This window comes from Ictalurus furcatus, chromosome 1 (assembly GCF_023375685.1).
Source record: "Ictalurus furcatus strain D&B chromosome 1, Billie_1.0, whole genome shotgun sequence".
Classification (NCBI taxonomy): Eukaryota; Metazoa; Chordata; class Actinopteri; order Siluriformes; family Ictaluridae; genus Ictalurus; species Ictalurus furcatus.
In genome coordinates this window covers 15029367-15055731 of record NC_071255.1, presented here as the reverse complement: position 1 = coordinate 15055731, position 26365 = coordinate 15029367, and the positions used below count along the sequence as shown (strand labels likewise).

Below are 26365 nucleotides of genomic sequence, written 5' to 3'. Positions count from 1 at the left end.
CTTCAGGGGTTTCCTCCCTCAGTCACGACTGTGGGACGTACCTGCGATGAGTTAGTAAACCGTCCAGGGTGTGTCTCAAGTTCCCTGGGATAAGCTCCAGGCTACCTGTGTAGGATGGGCAGTATGTAAAATGGATGGATGGATGGAACTATGCAAGTTTAACAAGTTTACTCAAAAAACTTGTAATGTTTAAAATCTTCTTTGTTTCCACCTCATGTTTATATTTTGGTCTTGATTTTTTTTCTGTAATTCAATACTAGTAAATAAAGGCTTGCCTTCAGTTTATAAGATATAGAGGAAATTACTACCTAAATACTTTTCAGCAGATTTATTCTGCAACAATAAGAATATAGTCATTCTTATCATTACAGCCAGACTGTTGAGCGTTCAGCATGCTGTGTGTGACGGGACGGTCTATTGGTTCTCTATGGTTAAACTGTGGGGGCAGTAGTAGTGCTGTACTACCTGCTGTGAACTGCTCATAGTCAGCCAGGCAGCCCGGCTTTATCCTATTAGTCATAGAAAGCCCTATGGTGATGATCACAGGGACTTAATCTGCTCCTGATGGAAGTTTACACCCACCTTAAATACTGCTTACACACACATACATACATAAATGCTTCATTCACCGCTCTAGTGCGCACGCATCTGACAGTCCACACACGCCTACTTACACAAACTCTTAGCTCTATTGTGTCTGTGTGAATGGTCCAGGCAGGGGACAGGAGGATGGGACCTGCAGGCTCTAAAGTGGAAGAGTGAATGAGACATTTCTGTGTTTCTTTTTAATCTGAAATCCTGTTTTCTTTACAGCTGCTAGGGAACGTGCAAACTTGTGTGTAGTGTTTGCAGTTAGGGGTGTGACTGTCAGGGAATAGTGGAAACGACTACCTCTAGGTGGAGGGGGGCCTTAAGGGGGGCTTCACTAAAAAGCATATTCAAAAGATGGAAAGGGGCCCACAGACTGCATTTGCACAAGGCTTGGAAATCTGTGGAACATACCTGTTTATAATACAATTCAGAAATCTGAATACACTGAAGATACTAGCGCTTTCCAGTATATATGTGTTGGACAGTATTTACAATCAAACAACATGCACAATCAGACATTATGTGTACTGTACATGCTACACGATAAAAAAAAAATTAAAAAACAGTAAATATTATTTATTACTTGCACCAGTTATTTAGGCTATTTAACTAGCTTTTCTTATTTAATTTTTGTTTTCCTCTGTGTCAGAAAGAGCAACCTCCAAGTCAGATATCTCCTAAATGATCATTTAAAACAGATTCCGATTCACTTAATCAGCATATGCAAAATAACACACACTTCTTCACTGAGTAAAAGGAGTGTTATTATTTAATAATAGCAGTACTAACAACATATAGAATTCTCAAAGTGGAGTCTGAGAATTTAGCTAGGAGGTCATACCGGAGTTATAATTGTTTAAAGTTCTTACTTTGTTTTAATCCATTATTGACTTGTGACCTTATTTGAGTGCAATATGAACTCTCATTAAGTATAAATGTCAAAACAACTACAATTTTAATTACATTGTAATTGTTATTGTGAATGATAATTATCATCATTCTAAAATATTTATAAAACTCCATACTGTGACATAATGTAAACAAATATGATGGTACATTGTCCTAATACTTGGCTACTAGTACTGACTGACTGTGTTGGTTGTTTGTCATTAAGAAAAGATTATAAAGTGTTAGGATCATACAGTGGTGTCTGAAAGTTTTGCGAACCCTTTAGAACTTTCTATATTTCTACATAAATATGACCTAAAACAACATCAGAGTTTCAAACAAGTCATAAAAGTAGACAAAGACAACACAATTAAACAAATGAGATAAAAATATTGTAATTGGTCATTTATTTATTGAGGAAAATGATCCAATATTGCATATCTGTGAGTGGCAAAAGAATGTGAACCTCTAGGATTAGCAGTTAATTTGCAGCTGAAATTAGAGTGAAGTGTTTTCAATTAATGCGATGACAATCAGATGTGAGTGAGCGTCCTGTTTTATTTAAAGAACAGGGATCTATCAAAGTCTGATCCTGTTTGTGGAAAAGTATCATGGCATGAGATTTCTGAGGACCTCAGAAAAAGAAATGTTGATGTTCATCAGGCTGCAAAAGGTTACAAAACCATCTCCAAAGAGTTTGGACTCCACCAATCCACAGTCAGAAAGACTGTGTACAAATTGAGGAAATTCAAGACCATTGTTACCCTCCCCGGGAGTGATCAACCAACAAAGATCACTCCAAGAGTAAGACATGTAATAGTCCATGAGATCACAAAGGAACCCAGCGTAACTTCTAAGCAACTAAAAGCCTCTCTCACATTAGCTAATGTTAATGTTTGAGTCCACCATCAGGAGAGCACTGAACATCAATGGTGTGTAGGACAGGGTTGCAAGGAGAAAGCCACTGCTCTCCAAAAAGAATGTTGCTTCCCATCTGCAGTTTGATAAATTACCTGAATTTTTGGTTTAAATGAGAAGTGTTATGTTTGGAGAAAAGAAAACCATGCATTCCAGCATAAGAACATTATCCCATCTGTAAAAAAAATGTTGGTGGTAGTATTATGGTTTGGACCTGTTTTGCTGCATCTGGGCCAGGACAATTGAAGGAACAAGGAATTCGAAATTATACCAGTAAATTCTAAAGGAAAATGTCAGGACATCTGTACATGAACTGAATCTCAAGCGAAAGTGGGTCATGCAGAAAGACAGTGACCCTTAACACATAAGCTGTTCAATCAAAAAATGGTTAAAGAAGAATAAAGTTAATGTTTTGGAATGGACAAGTCAATGTCCTGACTTTAATCCAATAAAAAAAAATTGTGTAAAGTCCTGAAGGGAGCAGTTCATGTGAGGAAACCCACCAACATCCCAGAGTTGAAGCTGTCCTATACTGAGGAACGGGCTAAAATTCCTCCAAGCCAATGTGCAGGACCGATTAACACTTACCGGAAACATGTAGTTGCAGTTATTGCTGCACAACGGGATCACACCAGATACTGAAAGCAAAGGTTCATATACTTTTGCCATTCCAGATATGTAATATTGGATCATTTTCCTCAATAAATAAATTACCAATTATAATATTTTTGCCTCATTTGTTTAAATGTGTTGTCTTTAACTACTCTTAAGACTTGTGTGACAATATGATGATGTTTTATGCAGAAATGTAAAAACTTCTGAAGGGTTCACAAACTTTCAAGCACCACTGTAGGTATTTTACTATTTGAAGAAAATGCACACATGGGAAAGAGCTTCAGCGCTCCTGGTTAACTAGTATAGATTTGATTTTATAAGTGAAATTTGCAAATTTGTTTGCAATATTCCTATCAGAAAAACTCATGTTTTTAAGCAATTACTGCCTAAGGAAATTGCAGTTTTAATCGAAAAACCTGCTTGTTCATGCAATTATCTAATCAGCCAATCTTGTGGCAGCAGTGCAATGTATAAAATCAGGTCACCAGCTCTAGTTAATGTTCAGACATCAGAATGGGAGGAAATGTGATCATTCTGAATGTTATAGTGGCATGCTTGTTGGTGCCAGATGGGCTGGTTTGAGGATTTCAGAAACTGCTGATCTCATGGCATTTTCACACCCAAAAGTCTATGGAGTTTACACAGTGTGGTGTAATCCATGTGTAATCCAAATCCAGTGAGTGGGCAGAAATGCTGTGTTGATGTGAGAGGTCAGAGGAGAATGGGCAGACTGGTTTGAGCTGACGGGAAGGCTACAGTAACTCAAATAACCACTCTTTACTGTGGTGAGCAGAAAAGCATCTCAGATAGGCTACAGCAGAAGACAATTTATATACACACACACACACACACACACACACACACACACACACACACACACACACACACAGTGCCCTCCATTAATATTGGTACCCTTGGTAAATATGAGCAAAGAAGACTATGAAAATTTGTCTTTATTGTGTAACCTTTTGATCTTAAATACTCTGCTCTCATGGATATCAAAATGGCAAACAAAACATGTTTATCAAAAATATCTTTGTTAAATATAGGTGTACAACAATTATTGGCTCCCCATGGACTCATATGAGAAAAATATTTGAAGTATATTCCCATTAATATTTAACTTAATGGGAACTAGGAACAGGAAATTGTTCAACCATGACTTCCTGTTTCACAGGGGTAGAAATATGAGGTAACACATACACCAAATTCCCTTAATCATTCATAACAATGGGTAAGACCAAGGAATATAGCTGTGATGTGCAGCAAAAGGTTGTTGAGCTTCACAAAATGGGAAGTGGACAACGCACTGTGTGGACAAATCTCCAAGGATCACAGCTGGAGAATTGCAGAAGTTAGTTGCATCTTGGGGTCAGAAAGTCTCCAAAACTACAATCCGGTCACCTACATCACCACAAGTTGTTTGGAAGGGTTTCAAGAAAAAGCCTCTACTCTACACTCATACTCCAAAAACAAATTCAAGCGTCTTCAGTTTGCCAGACACTACTGGAACTTCAAATGGGATCGGGTTCTATGGTCAGATGTAACCAAAATAAAGCAAAATTTTGGCAATAAACACCAGAGGTAATTTTGGTGCACACAGAGAGGTAGCCATATGGAAAAGTACCTCATGCCCATGGTTAAATATGGTTGGGGCTCTTTAATATTTTGGGGCTGTTTTTCTCCCAGATGACCTGGACATTTTATTAGGATACATGGCATCATGGACAAATATGAACAGATATTAAATTAAATCCTGACTGCCTCTGCCAGAAAGCTTAAAATGGGCCGTGGTTGGATCTTCCAACAGAACAGTGAACCAAAACATACATCAAAATCAACAGAAAACTGGTTTACTGACCACAAAATCAAGGTCCTGCCATGGCCATCCCAGTCCCCAGACTCAAAACCCATAGAAAACCTGTGGGGTGAACTGAAGAGGAGAGTCCACCAGCGTGGACCTTGAAATTTGAAGGATCTGGAGAGATTCTGTATGGAGGAATGGTCTCAGATCCCTTGCCACGTATTCTTCAACCTTATCAGGCATTATAGGAGAAGACGCTAGTGCGTCTAATGTTATCTTAGACGCTAGTGCGTCTAAGATAATGTTATCTTGGCAAAGGGAGGTAGCACAAAGTATTGACTAAAAGGGGGCCAATAATTCTTGCACACCTATTTTGCTTTTTTTTGGATAAACCTGTGTTATGTTTGTTTGATAACAATGAGTAGAGTATTTTTGTGAATTTTTTTTTTTAAACAAAAGATCAAAAGGTTAAACAATAAAGACAATTTTCACAGCCTTCTTTGCTCATACTTACCAAGGTTGCCAATATTTGCAGAGAGCACTATAATATATATATTATATATATATATATATACACACACACACATATACATACACACACACACACGTTTAGTAGAGGATTTAGAAGATGGTCTCCTAAATATTAAGATAAGCTTCATTCTGCTGTGCTCTTCTGGTTTCGAATCCAGTTCATGTTTCATAGCCATTTCATTTATGGCTCAAGTCCCTGTTTATTGATGGTGAATTTTCCTGATATTTCTATATACACCCACTTTATAAATCTGTTGGCTGCAAAGATAAATCTAATTAGTGGTAAACATGAATGTTTACATTAATGAATGAGGGATTTTAATGTTGTCAGGTCACATTTGGGATGCTGTTACACCATGGCCAAACCAATCCACCATTACCAAAATCAAACAAAACACAACCATGAGTTTGTTTGTTTTTTAAACATTAAAAAAAAGAAATTCACGACAGAACTCACATCTATATAAATTACTACAGCAAACACAATACATCTTAAATATAGCTCTGCGATCTTGTTTTTCCATTTAATTTTAAAAAATAAAAACTGTCTCAACACAGATTTCCTCTTGTTGCAGTCAGATGCATTAAAATACAGTGAAATCATTGCAAACCTTTCCAGTAAAACTCCCTTTGGCATGCTGTCCCCTGCTGGTCATCATTATACAACACGGCACAACAAATTGGCAAGAAAGAGGACTTCATTCCTGAACAGGAACATATTTTTGACTCCCCCCCTTTTTAACCTCTAGCTAATTACTAACAATAATGTCAGTGCAGATTTCTGTCCTAAGACTAAACATTACACAGCATATTCCTACCATTATGACCTTTCTATACTGAAATGATTATAGTTCTATTAAATCACAGCTTTCCAGCCCTGTTTTTCCAAATATTCAGAGGAACATGTAATGACTCATTTGCAAACTCTATCTCTCTTTGTTATAAGGTGACTTGCTCCACACAGAAACATATATGCACTTCACCACTTTAAACATACATGACACATAAAAGTGACTTGTAAATGACACCACGGACGGCTTAAAGAAATAAAGAGAACAGACACAAAACAGAAGCGTTAATTAAGCGCGAGGAGGTAAATGAAAATTTGAAGGCCATTGTCACATTATAAGGCTGAACTTTGTAATACAGGATGGCATTAAAACAGCTTATCAAAGGATGCTCCTATTAATATTGCTGAATGATCAGAAGCCACAGTGATGGAGGAGAATTCAGACCACCTTGGCACTCATCTATTGCCTAAACACATGTTTGAAACATTTGAAAATGTATTTGAAACCTTACATCAACCAACTGCTTTCAAATCAGTAGTGGAGATGAAATGAACTTTTATATGCAGAGAGAAGCACTGACACCATGACACCCCTCCAAAACTTACTCCCAGAGTGAAATAAGCTGTTGTTATAAGGCCATCAGGGAGGATGATTCATTCTCATTTAAACTCGGTGTCAACGTTAGGAGTGATCATAGAATCAGTTTAGCATTGCAAAAGTCCTGCTGATACGAAATGAGCTGTAGTTTAGTCTGACTGTGCTGTATGGATTTAAGGTCAATGTGTGTGACTCTGTTACTTGGCAGTTGTGCGAGTATGCAGCTTAGTGAGATGCATTTCTTACTGCAGAATACAACACAGTGCTAGGGGGCTGAGCTAGGTGTGTATGTGCCTCTCGGAGGCAACTAAAAACATTTCACAAAAGGCAGAAAGGGCTGAAGAAGCACTAACACACACACACACACACACACATACACACACACATACACACACACATACACACACACATACATACACACATACATACACACACACACATACACACACACACATACACACACACACATACACACACACACATACACACACACACATACACACACACACATACACACACACACATACACACACACATACACACACACATACACACATACACACACACACATACACACACACACATACACACACACACATACACACATACACACACATACATACACACACATACATACACACACACATACACACACAGCTGTTCAGTGGTCCAGCAAAAGTACAGCATTAAGCATAATGTAGGTTTGGATGTAGTTTGGCAGGAGTTTGTAGCCAGGGGGTGGGGTTTTGAGTATGTATTATGGGTTTAATGACTGGCATGTCACAACTTTAGCACATCCCCCATACACCACCATCCCGCTAAACCACAGCCCCACCTGGTATACATTTACCATTATCCCTTGAGGTGGACTACCTGGGCGGAGCCGAAACAAAGGTCCAGGAAGTGGAGTCAACTCTGTGTGTTTCTGGCTGGATAACTGCTGTTGATAGGAGTGTTTTTCCGTGTTGTATAGCGTCTCATGGTTTAGGGTTTATAGGCAAGGTAGGGTTAATTTTAAACATGGGAAAATGGAAATGTAAGGCTTTTTTTGTTTGTTCAATAAACATCTGGATGACTGAAAGCTGAACACACACACATCAGCAAGGCTCATACACACATACCGTATATTTAAAACAATAAAATCAGACTGCAAACAAGTAAAACACAATAACAAAACAAAACAAAAAAGGAGGTAAATTCCAATTAAACAGTCTTTTGGTTACGAGTCTTTTGCAGGGCACCGGTCCTAATGTTCATATACATTATTCACACCACTCCACTGCATTGTACCCAGGTGTTCAGTCTTCAGTGCTTTTTTTTGGGTTGCCTGTTATACCAATCAGCTCTGTGCTCCTGTTTTCAGATGAAGAGCCGTATGCCCTCCACATCACAGACTCAGTCCGTACCACACTGTAGCTCCCATTTGGAGTCTTTCCTCCGCTTCAGTGGCCATCAGTCTGAAGATTCATCCCAGTGTTGTGGTGGACCTCATGCACTGAGAGTTCCTCTCTCACAGCCTAATCGCTAGAGGCACAGCTAACCACAAGTAACAGAAGTCAATAAGACCCAACATAGAGAGAGGTTATAAGAGAGCGGAACTTAAAGGGTTTTCAAATGGAGGCTGGTCTGGTAAGCTACAATCTCTCTCTCTCTCACACACACACACACACACACACACACACATACAGAGAGGCAGGATTACAGAAGGTGCACTCTTAAAGCGTAATGGGATGAGGAGGCCTTGTCTGTAAAACAAATGGTATATATTGTGATGCTGGTATGATAACGATCTGCTCATCAGACTGACAGATAGATCAGACTGCCACTGAAGCATGATGGCAATGTCTGGTTTACTTGGCAAAGAGAAGACTCAGCCCAGCAGTGAATGTCTACATTTCTGCTGTAGGACAAATACAAAGATCTGTTCAGACACGATAAAATTAAATGAGGAAACTGAAAACAAAATAACTCATTCTTGGCCAAAGAGAATAGTTATCTCGCCCAATGAGTTCTATCATAAGTACAGCGTGCCTAACGCTGCAGAGCGACAGGAGAAGTAGGGCTTCAGAACAACGGTCCACTGACTGTTATATATATAGATGTGTGAGACTTTAACTAAAGGCCCAATTAGGGCTGACTTTGGAGGGATAATTGCAGGAGGCAGCCATAGAGAGAGTGAGAGAGAGAGAGAGAGAGAGAGAGAGAGAGAGAGAGACAGAGAGAGAGACAGCGAGAGAGAGAGAGAGAGAGAGAGAGAGAGAGTGTCTGAGCTGTGGAGCGTGAGTGTCGACCCTCAGCAGTCCAGGGGCACTAGGAAACAGCGTCTACAGTCCACGGCTTTGGGGCTGGGTGGCTGAGCTCTCTTCCTCCTCAGCTCCTCATGGCCCAGGGAACTACTCAGCCTGGCGTAGGCAGCCTTGTACCTCTTGTCAAAAGCAGCTGGAGTGCAGGGAGACATAATCAATGTGACCGAAGTTGATATTATTTTAATTGACTTGGTGGCATGACTGTTCTCAGTTGTTGATATTAGTCTACTTACCAACATGGTTTTTGCCCATAGCAGCCAAAGTAAGAAACAGAAATTCCCTGTACAAACTCCTACAAACAGGAAAGCCAAGTTAGTGAGAGTGTGTCATGTGTTTGAATTTGTTACAGACAACTTTAAAGTCCATATCCAAAGTTATCTCCTAAATCTCCCTCAATCTCCTCAATTTTATCTGGCCTATTGTTATTCTAAAGCATAGTGTGTTGATCATTTTCTTTCATGACTGATGGCCGTGCACTGATGTTACTGGGTTAATTACTGGGTTAATTCACTGGGTTAATTTTCTAGCTGTTATCATACAGCATACTATGATCTCAATATTTGCTCACATCAAACAGCATTACATCCTCACCTCTGTATCCGGGGAGTGCCTTGCTGCTTGGCGATAGTGTCCAGGAAGAACGTGATGGCCTTGTGTACCTCATTCATACCGACACAGCGCAGTACTTCCTCCAGAAAGCTCAGAGTGAAGGGGTGGTTGTGTCTGCGCCATGCGTAGTTACGCATCGGCACTCCACCTAGCAAAACATTAAGGTTTTAAAGTAAGGCTTAGGGCTCTATTTTAGACACAGGAACCTTTAAGGATAATATGAGTATCTTCCTGTTTGCAAATGAACATTCCTGCATTGATGCAAGTGGTGTGGTGCAATGACGACTGTAACGTTTGTAATCTGCTGGTGCTGTGGCTCAAAATCCTGTTCATGTTACTGTCTGCTAAGCACCCCCTCAGCACAGACACAATGGCAAAATGCCATTTTCCTCATAAATCCTGTCCCATTTTATAGAACCCAGTTTTGTGACTGTATACTATTTATGATGCCACACTTCAATAAAAATAGGATACTTTGCCTAAATACAACATACTGAATTGCTTCCTGTTCAGTTTTCACAAAAAGATGAATATTTGCTAATACAACTGCTATGTATCTAGAGAGTGAAAAAAGAGCATGATCAGACATGCAGAAAAAAATGCAGTTGTCCCAGTCAGCCAATTCTTTCTAAATCACTGAAATATAGATATAAATTCTACAAGTGAAATCAAATTCAATATCACTACCAAAATGTGTCCAAATGAGCTCTTGCGGGACACTGATATTTAACTGGATATCACATCAGCACACATAACCATACCTCCTAAAATGAATTCAGTTGGTCCCAACTCTGTTTTACACTTAAGCTACTCTTTGCAAGGATACCAAAAACAGTCTCAGATATATTTGTCACACCTACATGCACAAACACTGTAACAGTATGCTTTATTTTTGGGTTCGTGTCATGATAAAAAAAATTGGGCCCCAAGATTAGTCAATTTGGTGATAAACAACTGCGAATTCAGATTTTTAAAAATGTTACTGTTAACAACATTTACTTGGAGCTTAAAAGATATGCAGATCTGTTGGAAAATGAAATTGTTGAAGTTCAGTATGCATTCTTCATGAATGCGATTCTTCTTACTGTGTATTCTCCAGAGGACATAGAGAGGAGGCCAGTAATCCGTATCAGGCACCAAAGTGTCCCACAGTAACCTCACCCTTACTGAAGTATTCTCAGGGCTCTAGAACACACCACACCAATGTTACACAACCAGATCTACTTTGTGAATTTTCATGTTACCTAACATCTGTGTAATATCCAGTGTAGGAGTATGTGTACGGTTCCCTGGTACCTGTGAAATCTGTGACGCTAGTGGAGAGGCCCGCACCAGTTGCAGCAGATTGCTGGGGAGGCCAAGGCGAGTGAAGTACCACACCAGATTCCAGAAGAGGATGGAGTGGCTGTCCAGTAATTGGACCTGAGAGAGAACGCTCTCTCCCTCGTTCTCCAAAAGACTTTCCAGTTCCTTACGCAAGACCAGAGGGGTCAAGTACGCCACTGTCACCTGAGGGGAGCCACCCAAACGCGAGCTCTAAACACACACGAGAAATTGCACAGCGTCAATCAATTGCAATACACTTGCTGAAACAGAAAATTTGAAAAGAGCCGATAAAGCATTCTTACTAGAGTATTACAGCTGCTCTCGGAGTATGTGCTGGTCTCTGAACTGGAGTCATGCTCTGTCTCACCGTTATACAGATGTTGCAGAAAGCCATCATGTCCACTAGGGGGCCTCACTGCACTCTCCACCTGATCCTCCATGTTCTGGTTATTGTGATACTGACTGCTTTCATGTGAAATGAATATGGCCACATACATATACAGACAAAAAAAACACACACAAAAAAAAAAAGAGAGAGAGATTCAGTGTATAAACTGAATCTTCGCAGCATCACATCCAACCCCGAATTCAAATCCCAACTTAAAACTTATCTATTTTCTCAATGTTATCGGTCCTAATCTGTTGCTATACATCTTTATCAGTGACTATACTATCTGTACTGTGTTTTTCACATTTTGTGTTTGTCCATGATTGTTCATTGTTTATGTTTCATTGTATTGCTATTGTAAAGCATCCTTGAACTCTGGAAAGGCGCTATATAAATTAAACTTATTACAAACGTTTCAGTACAACAATTGTGAAATTCTAAAACTGTATATATCTGTGTATATATATATATATATATATATATATATATATATATATATATATATATATATATACACACACACACATACACACACCTTCAGCTTTATGGTATCGAAACCAACTGTTGTGAAATGGTTTTGAAAAAAGTGATTAAATCTGTACTTTTCATACTATGCAGCGAGTACTGGAGAATGTCCTCGTTATCAAGCAATCCCATAATTCACACAGAGGATGCTAATTGATTTGGAGGAAAAACGTTGCTGCTCAATACAACTGAGGTGGAATCAAAATGAAATTAATAAAAAAAATTAAAAGTTCATGTAAATGACCAAAGCAAAGCCATGAAGCAAAATCTGTTCAGTCTGACAACCATAACACTGTTTACGTAACAACTGAAAAATAAATGTTGTTCTGCTTGTTTATTTCTGACATTTCAGTCTCTATGGATACAGTCATCACATTTTGAATTAAGAAGCAACACAATTTCTAAAACAGAGCTGCTATGCTCAGGATGTGTTACCTGCTGACAGGCCCAAGCTCACAAATCTCTGCATTAAGCAGTGGTACGAAGGTTGCTGAACAAAATGGGCAGCTGGAGTTAAGATTGGAGTCATCAGATGTCCAGCCTGCCATGATCTCCTCATCATACACCAGCGAGTTACAGCTCCGGCAGAGAGTACAGCTCGACATCGACACCTGCGCAAAAAAAATGACAGCTTTATATCTTTATGTCCCCTATTTTCACAAACCACCATAACACCATAAAGCACAACAGTGATCATTAATCATTTTCATTGTTTAGAATTGTATGACAATTTGAACATTTTCTTCTATTCAAATATGTCTTTTAATGGTAAAGTGTTTTTGTATGAACCATGAAAACATGGTGACTGCTACTTAACTGGTGACAGTTGTGGTTATGTCAGATCAGGATATGAGTCAGACATTTCACAAGGAAACCAAGTATAAAAGAAAGGGAGAAGAAAAGAGGGAAGTTCTGCATAAAACCTTGGGTTTTTCTCCTCTGTGAAATTACCTCAAGCCCCGCCCCTTCCTGTGTCGAATCCCATGACTTCCTGAGTGAAAAACCAGAAATTGGAGGGTCTGACAGGTCAATGTCACTACCTACAGACAAGGAGCTCTGGAAAACAGCAAAGGCAAATGACAGTCAGTACCTCTACCTGCTTGTGTTACTAAGTCCCTAAAACTTCTTGAGGAGCCTATGAACTGGAATGTTATTTTGCACTGATATTTTTCTACTGTGATTTTACAAATGGAGTCAGGCTATTTCTGACCTCTGAGGTGGCATTGTATAGTCGCTCTCTGGCTTTCAGCAGTGTCTCGGCCACCTGTGATTTGCGAGACTGTCTCTGTTCAGATGATTTGCGTGACGGCCCATTAGCGGCAGGCCGTCGTTCGTCCACGCTGGCTGCGCGGCGTGATGAGTTCCGGTGACGCGTGGGTGTGAGAAGCTGCTGCAGTTTACCTGCCAGTCCACGATTCGGGGACAACACGTTATTGGAGTTCTCATCTACTGCCTTGCGATTCAGCGTTTCTCGCTGCTCTGCAGGTCTGGTGGATGAAGAAACCAATGAGGAAATAAACCCCCGTAATCTACATAGATTACAAAACTATGACTATTATCTTAACTGTTTATAGTTAAAATTATCTCTTGATCTGCATATACCTGCCATCTCTCTCGGTTGGCTGGCACCTGCAGTCTGTATCTGGCTCTTCACACTCTTTGTAAAAGGTGGATAAGCAGACTTCACTCCGTCGCACTCTAACAAAGTCATCAGGGGGAACTGGGGAGGGTGTAACCATATCCCGAGGACTAATGGGAGGTTTGCGGGAGGCGGGGTCATCAGTGCTTTTGTTTTGTAACATTGCTTTCCTAACTAACATGGATTCTATGGGAAAATGTAAATCACATCGATTTAATTAGATTAGCCCGATAGCGAAAGATAGTGTAAATGCATTTTGCCTGTATTATTTATTAAGCAAATATTCTGCTCACATAAAAAAAATGTTTTTCTTTCATGCATATTACACATATCAGTGACTGGCATGTCTTGGTTTAAAATAACACCCACATAATGCTCATCAAAAGCATCAGAGGTTAAAATTCACAGCAAACTTTACACAGTTTAGTGATTTGCTAAGGGCATATTGCAACCCACACAGCATAGCAATATCAATTTCAAACTATTTTTGCAGCCATGTTTGTCTAAATCTCTGGCAGTCAAGATAAAATCATGAAAGCTAGTTTTATATGTAGTGTGGTTCTGGTGATTTTGTCAGACTCTGAATTGATAGAAAATTAAATGGATTTTGAATTCATATAGATTACTTCCATGTGCATGAGCGCAAAGTGTATCCAGAGTGCATCATTTCTGTTGGATATCTCAAATTTACAGAACAGTTGTATATGTAGCAATCTGTATCCTTCTGTGAAACTGAACAGGAAGCAGTCATACTAATAATACTACTAAGTATCTAGAAAGTAATAAACATTTGCCTGTCACTTACTGTTGGGTCGCATACTGCTTAGACTGTTGCTCTTAGTGATGGGACCAGTCAGCGATTCGTGGCTTGAACTTTCACTCAAACCGCTCCAGCTGGTCTGGCGTTTAAGAGTGGAGTGCGGGTGAAGATTATAGTTGGAGTTACCTACAACACAAAAAATAATTAGAAGCTCAGTTATGAGCACAGCTACCCTACATTTAGTTGGGCTAAACTGTTCAAAGCACACAAACCTTGTGTTGAGCTAATAGAGTTGCTCTTTTGCCTGTGTTTGATTGGTTGCCTGAACTGTGCCACAGCCAAAAGAACGTTGCGAAGCTTGGCCCATCGAAGGCGACCTCCTTGGTTGGTGGATGGCCACTTGCTCTCCAGCACAGCCTGCAAAGAAAGGTGAAGAACTGTGGGTTTTCATACTACTGCTATGCAGATGACACTCAACTCATCCTCTCCTTCCTTCCCACAGACACTCACATTGTAGCTCATCAGCTGAAACGTAATCTCAGCAAAACTGAACTGCTGTTCATCCCAGGTGATTCATCCCCATGTCAGGAACTTGCGATCTCCCTGGACAACTCTATAATCTCCCGTTCGGTTACTGCAAGCAACCTTGTGGTGCTAATCTGACACGCTCATGTCGATTTCTCCTTTAGAACATCAGAAGGATTCGCCCATTACTATCGATACAGTGCTAGTTCAGTCACTTGTCATTTCATGACTGGACTACTGCAACTCGCTTCTAGCAGGTTTACCTCTGAGCACCATGCGACCTCAGCAACTGATGCAGAAGGCAGCTGCATGACTTGTTTTCGACCTTCCTAAATTCTCCCACACCACCCCACTGCTACGCTCCTTCTACTGGCTTCCTTGAAGCTGCCCGCATCAGATTTAAAACACTGACGCTTGCCTACAAAACCAAAAACGGACCAGCACCCACATAGCACAAAGCACTTATCACACCCTGCACTGCACCACGCTCCCTCTGATCCTCTAGAACCGCTCGACTGGTCCCACCATCTCTCAGAGTACAAGGAAGGTATGCATCAAGACCCTTCTCTGTTCGGGCACTTGAGTGGTGAAATTAACTTCCTCCAGATATCCGAACATCTGAGTCACTGGCGATCTTCAAACAACATCTTAAGACCTACCGCTTCCTAAACTACTTAAATTAGCACTTTAAAAAAGGGTGTTGTCTGTGTGCTTTTCTCACTATATTACCTCCCTAACAGAGTTTTTAGACTGATGGTTTTCTTAGTCTGTGACCTAGTGAACCAGTATCAGGATGTATTTATTGAAACTTCAAAGCACTTCTATAAGTTGTTCTGGATAAGGGCATCGACCAAACGTAAATGCTACAGAGTGGTAAAATTTAGGGGTACTGGATTGGGTAAATACCAATCCAGTTACAAAGATACAGGTCACTGGCATGTCAGTGGTATCCTTGCTTTTTTGGAGGACTAACCTTATTGTAGTACCCGTACGTGATGGCGTTAGGAGTGATTCCTGCTTTCTTCATCTCCAGCAGGACCCTGACAGCAAGCACAGGTTGCCCGTACTGCCCACACAGCTGCATTAGGATCCTGTAGCACACCTGCAACACACACAGAATGCTGCATACCGTCAGTGAAATTAACTGACTTTTTTAAATAACAACTTACCACACTCCATAGTCCCAAGGTTAAATCATTGGATGCTTACAGAAATTATTTTGTTCAAAAATGGCTTCTCTATACCTGTTACAAGACGAAACGGTGAAATGACCAAGAGCATATTTGTAAAGAAATAATCAGTCGGCCAACTCTAGTTTATAATATACATCAACGTTAAATGTAGCATGACTAGCATGGACCAAATTTCTGTGCTGAGAATGAGACGGGGGAAAAAAACCCAGTTACTTAAACCTCATTAATAATGGAAGCCTAGGGGTAGTTGCTGGGGTGTCAACAGATGTTTAGGCAAAGCATATTTTTACAGACTGCTATTATAAATTCCTCAAATACATTTGCAAAGTAAACTCTAAATCAGTAGATTTTGTGGTTGACTAAAATAGGGCCATAGTCACAGTTGAGTTAAATGTGCAGTGAGGATTTAATACTGAAATTTTGCACATTAGTATTTAGACCTCAGACGTACCTACAGACTTGAGCACTATTCAGAATGAGAGGGCTGCACACCCAGGGTGGAAGCTGAGTAAAACGTAGGTGTGTCTCAGTTATGAGTGATTCTGACCTTGGACTTGGGCTCATGTGAATATTAAGTCCAGCATGACCAACAGTTTGATGTAACCACAATATGTCAGCCTGAAATATATGCTTTGGGCTGTAAATACATTCCAAAATACTACAGAATGGTATCTAAGGACAGTATAAAAAACATAAATATGACACTTAATTAATTAAGGAGACAGCATTGACATTGCTCATCTCGAGAACTGGGGGGGGTAAAGGGAAGTTGTGTACTCTGGAGTCATGTAAAAGGGCTTTGTCACACTCATGTTATGTGTCCGTGGTTGGTATGAGGTCTCACCTCGTCAGGCAGCACAACCTTCCGTGTCTCCATGTGCTTGAGCACCTCATAGGCAGTCTGCAGTGCCCGCACCTTGGTGCTCTCAGCCCGGACAAATGTGGGCAGGTAGATGAACCACAGACCATAACAGTGGCCCAGTAGGCACTTGGACCACATGTCTGGTACAGCCGAGTACTTCTGCGCAAATTTCTGTGCCAGCTTGATCTCCTGCAGAACAGAACAAACAGAAATAGATTACACCCACACAACACATATTGTTATCATCCTCCACATAAAAGACATTAAAGTACACACACAAGCAGAGTCCATCAGAAAGGAAAAAAAACATGCATGAATAAATGCCCAAAGATAATTTGTGTAGATTTAACTGAACTTTATGCATCAAAGGTAAAATCAGCACACAAGCAGAAACATATATTCATTTTCTATTATGCAAATGAGCCAGCAGAGAGGGAAGATAATGAAACAATGTTTAATCAGGTGTCTACATCTTTGGATTCATTGGGTAAAGTGTACCTGTTTGGTGCGGCGAGGGGCGGGGCTGTTGGGGGCACTTCCCTTCGCTGTGGTACGGAGCTGATCCAGAGGCCGGTCAAACAACTCAGGATGCAGAACAGGAAATGTCTCATAGCTAAATCAATGCACATACACAAGTTAAATAACTGAACATACTACAATATGCTGTAAGTGCACATGAAGAACAACTAGATTGTGTGTCAGGGCTAACCTGTAGGGTGCAGGGCATTCAGAGCCATCAGGTTCTTGAGGCTCCTCTGGTGGCATTATAAACACTGTGTGCTCTCCACTGTGCGTCTCATCAAGATCTATCAGCCTCACCTCCTCTGGCTTCTCCACATCCACCTACACGGAAGAGAACATGAGAGAGGAGAGAAAATTGAGAAACAGTGAGTGTGGGGGTGAGAGAGAGAGAGATACAAGATATATTTCCATCCAAGAATTATTATATGATATAGATATTTGGATAGAAACATGGCTAGTGTGAGACTGCTTAAATCATGTACTTTATGGGGGGTGGGGACTTTCTTTTTACTAAATAGTAAAAGTATTTTCAGTTACAAAATACAAAAAGTATCATACAGACCTTCTGAACACACTCATCAAAGAATTCAAGGCATGCGTGTCTGTCGCTGACGAAGGAGCACTCCTCTATAAACTGCGTGAATAACTGAGTCTTGGTGAGGAGGGAATAAAACTTCTGCTGTGTCCGATCTCGAGACTTTAGAAACCCTGAGAGGAACAGAAACATAAAAAAAATTCTGATTAGTGTGGCAGACTCGTTCCATGCCGGCGCTTTCATCCTAGCCAGGAGTGTTAATTTCGTTAACAAAAACTATGACGAAAAATGTTCATTGATGACCTTTTTCCGTGACCGAGACGAGCCAATGACGAGACTACAACAACGTCATTAAACACTAACTGTGACTATATCAGCATGCAATATTGTTGAACAAAAAAGACGAGTCTAAAATGTAGTTTAAAAAACAAAAACTTGACCAAAATCTCTCTATTTTTATTGACAAAATATTATAGACTTTTTTTTTTAAAAAGTAAGTTCCGCACATAAACGTGATTCCTGCGTATAAGTGTAGAGGGAATGCTCTGTGCGTGGTTGCGCAATGTTGACTTTCCTGATTGGCCATAATACCTACAAGCTGCAGACAATGGGAACACTTCACAGGACCGATCAGACCACCTCAGATAAGTTAAAGGAGTCTTAATGGAGCCGAAAATTTTAACAGAAGCGATAGTAGAAAATTTCATATAAATAAAGCTGTGTGCGTGTACCTGAAATGATCCAGGTTCAATCTATTTTGAACGCACTTATTCATTTTCATTTATTTTCACTACCATAGCTTGCTAAGAATTATATGCACAGTTATGTTAGCCTACATGTGTATTACAAACAGAACATTGGTCAGCAGTTATATAGAGAGATATGTAATATTTGTAAAGTGTTTTAGCGGTCATTTATGCAGATTCTCGAGCCACTATGGACTTTTACTGTACCACTCAAGAAAGCATATTGTTTGGAGGAGACACAAAATAAGTGTAATGTTATTATATATTATAGAGGTATTTATATTTATATGTTTATATTGAATCATTCACATCATTGAAATTAACAGCGGGCTACCAGCCCTGACTCTATGACAGTACAATTTAGCTACAAGTCAGCAGATCAGCTACTAACTCATCAAGAGATTATTAGCATTTAATTGAGTTTGAGTAAGTCAGGAGCACACCCTGCAAATTGAAGAGGGAGCTGCAGTCAGTGGTTCTGTCTGAGGGAGCCTGGGTGATGGGCAGGAGGTAGGAGCGATAGCCTCTGAGGAGGCAGCTCATAAAGCGCAGGAAGGCCTCCTGGATCTCCAGCTCCAACTGCTTTTGACGCCCATAGATCAGGTCGTAATCTGTCAGCAAGAACTCTAGGGTTGCCTCTTCATGACCGGGGGTACAGCCTAGAGAGAAAAGAAGGAATAGTTTCAATCTTTTTCAGAAGTGACTAAATCTGTCCAGCTCTCCTTTTACTTTCTGGTATAATTTATATTGACAGGTGGAACAGATTTAAAAGTACTATATTTTTTCATACTTACTTTTCTCCAAAGTTTTGTGCAGGTGGGTGAGTGAGCTGAGCAGGATTTTTCCATGTTTCCTGGGTAAAGATTTCCACGACAAGGGTTTCTTGTCTTCTGATCTGAAAGATTTGATCGGTTTTCATTTAGTTTGTCGCTGTTGTCCACAGTGATAAAAAAACGAACTGCTGTTTTAGAATTACTTTATATTTTCAGAAGAAGCAACAATGATAGCGGTGCTATTTCTGTTTCATTATGCTACACTAGAGTCAAACATTTCCAGCATTGAGCACACCGGACTATTGTGTAATCGGTTGCTAGGACAACAGGCAAACGGACTCACTGGAAAATAGTGTTGGTGTCAAGATCAACACACACCACATCTGAAGGTGGGTCGTACAGGTCAAAATAGCTGGAGTGAACGCCCACGATGAAGGGCATTGGGGCGCACAGCACATCTGCACACCGTAGCGGGCACAGTGGGATGTACGGACAGGGCCAACGCAATGGAAACGTCATCTAAAAGAGGGGTGGAGAGATTCATTCAATCAATTAATTTGCTAATCGGAAATCAAACAAAGAAAAACCTGCACATAGCACCGGCTGATCGCACCAGTTAATAAATTGGTCTTATTTCAGCATATATTGTGTCACTATTATCAAACCAAGCACACAGACAGAGTGATAGATAGTGGGCATAAAGGGAAGATCCTGACCGACACCAGGGCTTCACTGACGGAGGTCAGCACATCTGGCCGGAGGGAATGTAGCAGCAGCTTGTGCTCAGTAAGAACAGCCAACAGCAGGGTACATGCGTTCTCCGGTCCCAGATTCTGCAAGAGTTTCACAAAGCTGGCACCACTGCAGGCAGACAGCACACATTTAGGATTTCAAAGCAGAACGGTGTTGTCAATGCAGAACTTAATGAAACAAAACTGGACTGGCATCTACATGTCTAAAAACTGAACACAGACCAAAGATGAACAATCCCCAAAATAGCTGAAACAGGAGGACCAGGTTTACCTCAGTGGTAAGGGGGAGGACACTGGCTGACAAAGTAGTAGGTTGTCGTATGGAGAGAGCTGAAAAATAAATAAATCAATCAATTAAAAAAAATATATGGCTGCATTGCACCACTGTTAACTCCATCTGCTGCTTCATCAACACAATACCATCTTCACCCATGCTTCAAATTATTCCTTGCTCATCAATTGGAGAATCAAACATTATGTGAATTGAAGCAAACAGGCAAATGATTCTGATTGCATCAGGATTTGTATTTGCTGGGATCACAAATAATTGACCTAATCTTCTAATGATTACACTGAGGCATCATAGAACCCTCTTTTACCCTGTAACGTGACTGTGCGGTCTTTAAGCAGTGATACCATCAAACTCCTGTGGAGGTAGTGAGGTAGTTAGTGATATATGCACACGCAACTCAGAAACACAGAAAAAGTATCAAAAGCATTGACAGCCCTATGCAGGTCTTATTTGTCATTTATTGGCGTTCCGGTCATAGTTCTACTGCAACCCCTCCAGTTATGCAGTGCATTAGACTCACCTGTACCAGAATGCGTGGTCGCTGTGGTGAAGGGAAGGGCACGTTGTGCAAGAAACTCGAGATATGCCTGTAAAGAGACCATTGTCCGCTTCTATTAGAGCTCTGCTGGACATAAACCTCAAAAATGAAAACACTGATCAGAATTCCTGTATTCTTAGTATAGAGCAACTGCATGACACACGCAGAAAAAACGGCTTGTAATTTTATACACATTATGCTCACACTAATAAAAACGAAAGTCTGTTTGAGCCTAAAATCTAATCGAAGCAGTCTTGGCAATAAACAGGGCAAACACACAGTGCATTAGCACTCATAATATGTACTGTTAGACTCACTTCTCAATGGGCAGCACATGAGGTCCAGAGATGGAGTAGCGATAGATGAAGGTGAGAAACTTCTGGAAGACGGTGAAGAACGGCCAGTGGGAGAGCACACACACGCTCTTCTTCACCTGCACCATGCGGTTAGTGATGGGTCGGCGGTCCACAACACTGACCAGCCCGAGCCGCACCCGCTGCCTTTCAGAGAGAGCCTCCCTTGGGTATGCCTCGTAGAACTGGATAGCAGCTCCATACACCTAAGAGAGAGAGGAAAAAAAAAAGGAGACACTAAATCAGGCCAGGTGAAAGAAGCAGAGATCAGATTACTCCACAGCAGAACAGATCTTCTTGGTAAAATCAAAGTAGATAAGATCAGTCGAAAAAAAACACAGCAGGTCATAAAGGATATTGCAATCAAGACAGCAAGAGTTAGAGGAACAGGTGAGAGAACCTTCAGGCAGAGGTGGAGTAGCTGACCTTATCTCCACTTGCGCTGGTGAGGACAAAGGTGGAGAAGACAGGGAGTTGGTACTTGGTATTCAGTGGCCAGCTCTCTACAGTGACACCCATGGGCAGACAGAAGACAGGGACTGAGTCTGGCAACGCAAACGACTCAAGATCCTCCTCAGGGTAGCGGCTGATCAGCCCTGAAAGTCACACACACACATACACAAACACAATACAGTGTTTAAGGAGAACCAGCTACTGATGTTAAAAGCCACCAAAAAGAGGTCAATTGACCGAAATGACAACCATTCCTGAGAAGGGCTCTAATATAGTCTTGTTTCCTTCTATTACACTTCCCTCTACCTGCAGCTGACCTTAAACCTTGGAGCTTGCACATGGATTGGTTAAAGCCATAACCACATGAGACAGGGACAAAAAAAAAAAAAGTGTCACTCACCTGCTTCATACACCAGGGCGTTGGCTTTCACCACAGCCCGCTTATAGCACAGGTACAGCGCTGGGCCCCACTGTATAACATACAAAAACAAACACATGAGCGCAAACCCCCCCCCCCCCCCCACACACACACACACACACACACACAGAGTCAATTGTTATCCAAAGACAGATATTCAAATCTTATTCAAAAACAGGAAAGCCAAAACCACATAAAACATAAACACAGAAAAGAAGCTTGATGGTAGGGACGAGGAAAAGAAAAAGAAAAGAAAAGAAAAACATATTGTAGAAGCACTACACAAACGATGTGCTGAACAAAATAATACAATATGTGAGCAATAAAAAAGGCAAAGTGCACAGTCTAAGAAAAATCTGAATGAGAAATTAGCTGTATGATGGACAGGGAGAAACTGTACCATGCCAGTGTTCAGGTTTTTGTCCACTTTGCAAAAGGTGTGTGGTGCCACTTCTCCCTTGCTGGGCATGAGTAATGAGATATCGGTCACCCCCAGTGTGTTTAGGGCCTGTGAGTCAGGGGCGCGCCGGAACATGAGGAACGTCTTATGGGTGGCAGGCCCTCCTGAGCTCAGACTGGCACAGCGGCTGTACGGTGTTGTCTCGATCACATGCCAACCCTGCTTCACTGCCTCTTTCCCATCATACAGCACACTGGGACATGAGAGAAAAATGACTATACATTTACGTTTGTAAGTTCTAAAAAATTCTGCAAATCCACAATCCCCACAGACACAGTGTCTCAAGCCATCACTCACACAATCTTGAGCAGCCTAAACATTTGCTCACTGGTGGATTATAAGCAACTATATAGTGAGAGAATGCTGTTACACAACAGTGGATTGAGAATGCTATAGAGCAAATTGAGAACCGTGTTATCTGATGGATCAAGGCTGAGTTTGTGATACAGATTAAGAATGTTGTAGCTCTTCTTTAGCAGAGTGAGAAGCTAGTGAGTGTGTGTATGAGGGTGGGGGGGGACATTTCCTACCCGAGCTCCACAATGGGCGGTTTGTCATGGCTGCGTCGGTAGCAGAGGAACATGTGTGGGTTGTTGATGAGGCCGGCACTGAGCTCCGCTGGATGGCCCCCCAATGTCTTCTCGATGCATGTGAAGCCCTCGGGCACCTCTTCTCCAAGGCCACGGGCGATCACAGCCAGGTCGCTGATGGGCTCCATGCCACGGCCACCTCTCTGCTGACATTCCTCGTCTGGTGGAGCCGAGTCACCCGCCAGCCCCGCCACCACAAAGTAATCCACCAACTGAGGACATTTCTCCTCGGTCATACCGCCGATCTACCCACCACTGAGAGAGAGAGAGAGAGAGAGAGAGAGAGAGGGAGAGAGAGAGAGGGAAAAGATGTAATCCCTGTTCAAACATGCACTTTTATGTGGGAATTTAATGGAAATGAATTAACAGCAATAAATATCCTAAAACATGCTGAAAACCTTTGATCCAGCTGATTCAAAACATTAGCACATAGAACCAACAACAGGAAGCGTGAGACATGAAACAAACATATAAAGAACATGAGATACTGGAGTGATTTAGAATGGAGGAGTGATCTGAGGGCAAAATTCTTTGTCAAATGAATGCCACAGTATGGGATGTAGTCAGTTATTAGCAGACTCTCCAAAAAAACAGGCATAAACAGAGAGAAGATGCGAGTGTAATGTAGTGTTGAAATGTAAATTCTACCAAATCCATTATTATGTGTCACATTCTATTTAAGGAGAAACGCATGGCAAATGTGAATGTGTGTATCCATATCAATTACTGTGTGAATGTTCCATCAGATGTCACTTAATTCATTCAACAGGGTTCACCTGTGTGCAATGAAAGTGTCATATTATCTCAATATAAATACATCTGTCCTTGGAAGGATGCAGAGTTTATCCTTCCAACAATACTCATCACCCTCAGAACACCATCTCCACAGTGAAGCATGGTGCTGGTAGCATCATGTTGTGTAGATGTTTTTCCATCACCAGGGACTGGGAAAATGGCTGGATTCGACGACAAGGTGGCTCAAATTCAGGACAATCAATCTCTTCCAGTCTGCAGAAACTTGAGACTGGGCAGGAGGTTTACCTTCCAACAGGACAATGACAAACAAGACTCGATAGATGCTGTTCACACAATGCCACCTTCCAACTTGATGGAACGTGAACAAATCTGGGCAAAGACAGCAGAATCCTGACGTGCAGAGCTGACACAGACAGATCCTAGAAGAGTTGCAGGCAAAGAGGGTTCTACCAAGTATTGCCACAGGGGGTGAATACTTAGGAAACCAAATGTACCTATTAAAAGTTAGACATATTGTGTAAATCATATTGTAAATATCCAATATCCACTTCAATTCCAGGTTGTAACAATACCAAATGTAATACATTTTTGAGTCAAAGGGTCATTTCTTTTCGAGGTGCTGGAGACACAACGCAGGGTCAGGCATAGTACAGCATTCCTAAAGCAGACAGAGTTAAGCAGCCTGCTCAGGGACCCTGAGGCAGCTTGGTGGTGCTGGGATTTGAATGAAAAACCTTCTCATCAGTAGCCCAGATCCTTCACCACTGAGTCCCTACTATCCCTGCTCTATTACAGTACCACACATCTCAGGGCTGCATGCAAGTGTTTATTTCAAAATGCTATGGCTGCTATAAAAGCAACGTGCATAACATACAGAGTTTAAAATACTGTTACAGTTATCAGTATAACAGTAAGAACCCGATTACATAATTTGCTTTCGGCACGTCTACTCATGGCTTCATCATCAGCTCTTTTTTAATCCTTGTTCCACTCTCTTTCTGACAGATGGCTGCCGGCTGGCCTAAAGTTCACCCAGCACTCTTCCTTCACTCCATCCATATATCCTGTTATTTAGCCACATAACCTCTATTTGCCACCCCTTCACTAATGTTTACACAAAATAACACAGTCATTATTACTTACCAGCACAAAGGCACTGATCTGTGGATATGAGCGTAGCTCGTCAATAGTAGGACGTCAATAAAACAGTTCTGTTCACCAAGCTAAGCCATGATACTAAGAAACAAAGGCTCACTACAGAGTACTTTCACATAGCACACCACAAGGTTAAACATGCAAGGTTTAATTCACACAGGAAGTGCATGTGCTAACCTGCTTCCTAGTGACACATGCACTCTATAAAACACACACACACAGAGATACAAACACACGCAGAGAGAGATGTATGATTTCTAAGACAGCAGAAGAGAAAATATTTCTAGATTAAATCTTAGAAGCACTAGTGAAAGATAAAACACATGGTGCGTGACATTCAATTAGTACTGTGTGAATCAGAGGTCCATGTGAGAGCAGTGGTAGAAAAGCATGTGTCTGTGGAGACACACCTGTTGTGGATACAAAATGACTGTGAGACTCAGCATCAGTCAAGCCAACATCCTCTTTCCTATAGTCTGAAAAGATCGGTTAAAAACTGCTCAAGGTGTTTCGTCTGAAACCTAACACGTTACCATGATATGTGGGGGCAAAGCTGGCTGTTTAACCTCAGAAAAGGTCACACAAGAGAGGTGTATTGCAGCTCCTACTTCGTGTTAAAGCCATCAACACAAAAATGACAAGTCTAAGGGAGTTAATAACAATTTGGAATTTAAACACTGTATTATAATTTAATTTCAATACTACCTATGAAAAAGTAAGCAATGATGCCTTACATCCATCAATTTTCTGTGCAGCTTATTAGAGGTCGACTGACTGATCGGCACTGATAACCATTTGCTGGAACTATCGGTTATCGGCAAAAGTTCACACCGATAGTTTTTTTGCGGGAGCGGCTATGAAGAGTCCGCTGTCATTATACAGTACAAGAGCAGCCTCTAGAGGTGAAATAAAAACTATCACTGACAAATTTTGTTGTGTTATTTATGTGGTTTTAATCATTTTGTATGTCTCTATTTTTATTTGCTATTTGGAGTGTTACTTTTTGGCTCAGATTGTATGTATACCTTTTAGCATCTACTTTTTATATGCTACTTTTTATATATATATATATATATATATATATATATATATATATATATATATATATATATATATATATATATATATATAAAATTTAAAAAAAGGTACAGTAC

At 40.9% G+C, this 26365-nt stretch overlaps 1 protein-coding gene across 3 annotated transcripts in view; it reads right to left on the bottom strand.

Moving 5' to 3' along the window:
* Positions 1–5749: 5749 nt before the first annotated feature.
* Positions 5750–26365, bottom strand: part of LOC128609578 (DENN domain-containing protein 4B-like) — a 35516-nt gene continuing 14900 nt past the window's right edge. Inside the window, exons 1-29 of one of the 3 annotated variants that reach the window (XM_053628137.1) lie at positions 25200–25389; positions 23241–23555; positions 22651–22903; positions 22233–22302; positions 21806–21975; positions 21344–21585; positions 21009–21075; positions 20468–20526; positions 20161–20305; positions 19788–19963; positions 19466–19566; positions 19115–19330; positions 17953–18098; positions 17578–17711; positions 17367–17481; positions 16851–17057; positions 15787–15915; positions 14561–14705; positions 14334–14474; positions 13492–13714; positions 13100–13376; positions 12841–12945; positions 12325–12500; positions 11279–11441; positions 10947–11186; positions 10736–10835; positions 9633–9798; positions 9275–9333; positions 5750–9174 (exon numbers count right to left, since the gene is read on the bottom strand). In XM_053628137.1, the coding sequence (XP_053484112.1) occupies positions 9029–9174; positions 9275–9333; positions 9633–9798; positions 10736–10835; positions 10947–11186; positions 11279–11441; positions 12325–12500; positions 12841–12945; positions 13100–13376; positions 13492–13714; positions 14334–14474; positions 14561–14705; positions 15787–15915; positions 16851–17057; positions 17367–17481; positions 17578–17711; positions 17953–18098; positions 19115–19330; positions 19466–19566; positions 19788–19963; positions 20161–20305; positions 20468–20526; positions 21009–21075; positions 21344–21585; positions 21806–21975; positions 22233–22302; positions 22651–22903; positions 23241–23536 (4467 nt within the window). In that variant the 5' untranslated portion in view covers positions 23537–23555; positions 25200–25389 and the 3' untranslated portion in view covers positions 5750–9028. Of the gene's footprint in view, positions 9175–9274; positions 9334–9632; positions 9799–10735; positions 10836–10946; positions 11187–11278; positions 11442–12324; positions 12501–12840; positions 12946–13099; positions 13377–13491; positions 13715–14333; positions 14475–14560; positions 14706–15786; positions 15916–16850; positions 17058–17366; positions 17482–17577; positions 17712–17952; positions 18099–19114; positions 19331–19465; positions 19567–19787; positions 19964–20160; positions 20306–20467; positions 20527–21008; positions 21076–21343; positions 21586–21805; positions 21976–22232; positions 22303–22650; positions 22904–23240; positions 23556–25199; positions 25390–26365 lie in introns of those variants that run through there. The other 2 variants (XM_053628146.1, XM_053628129.1) reach the window with 2 other exon arrangements.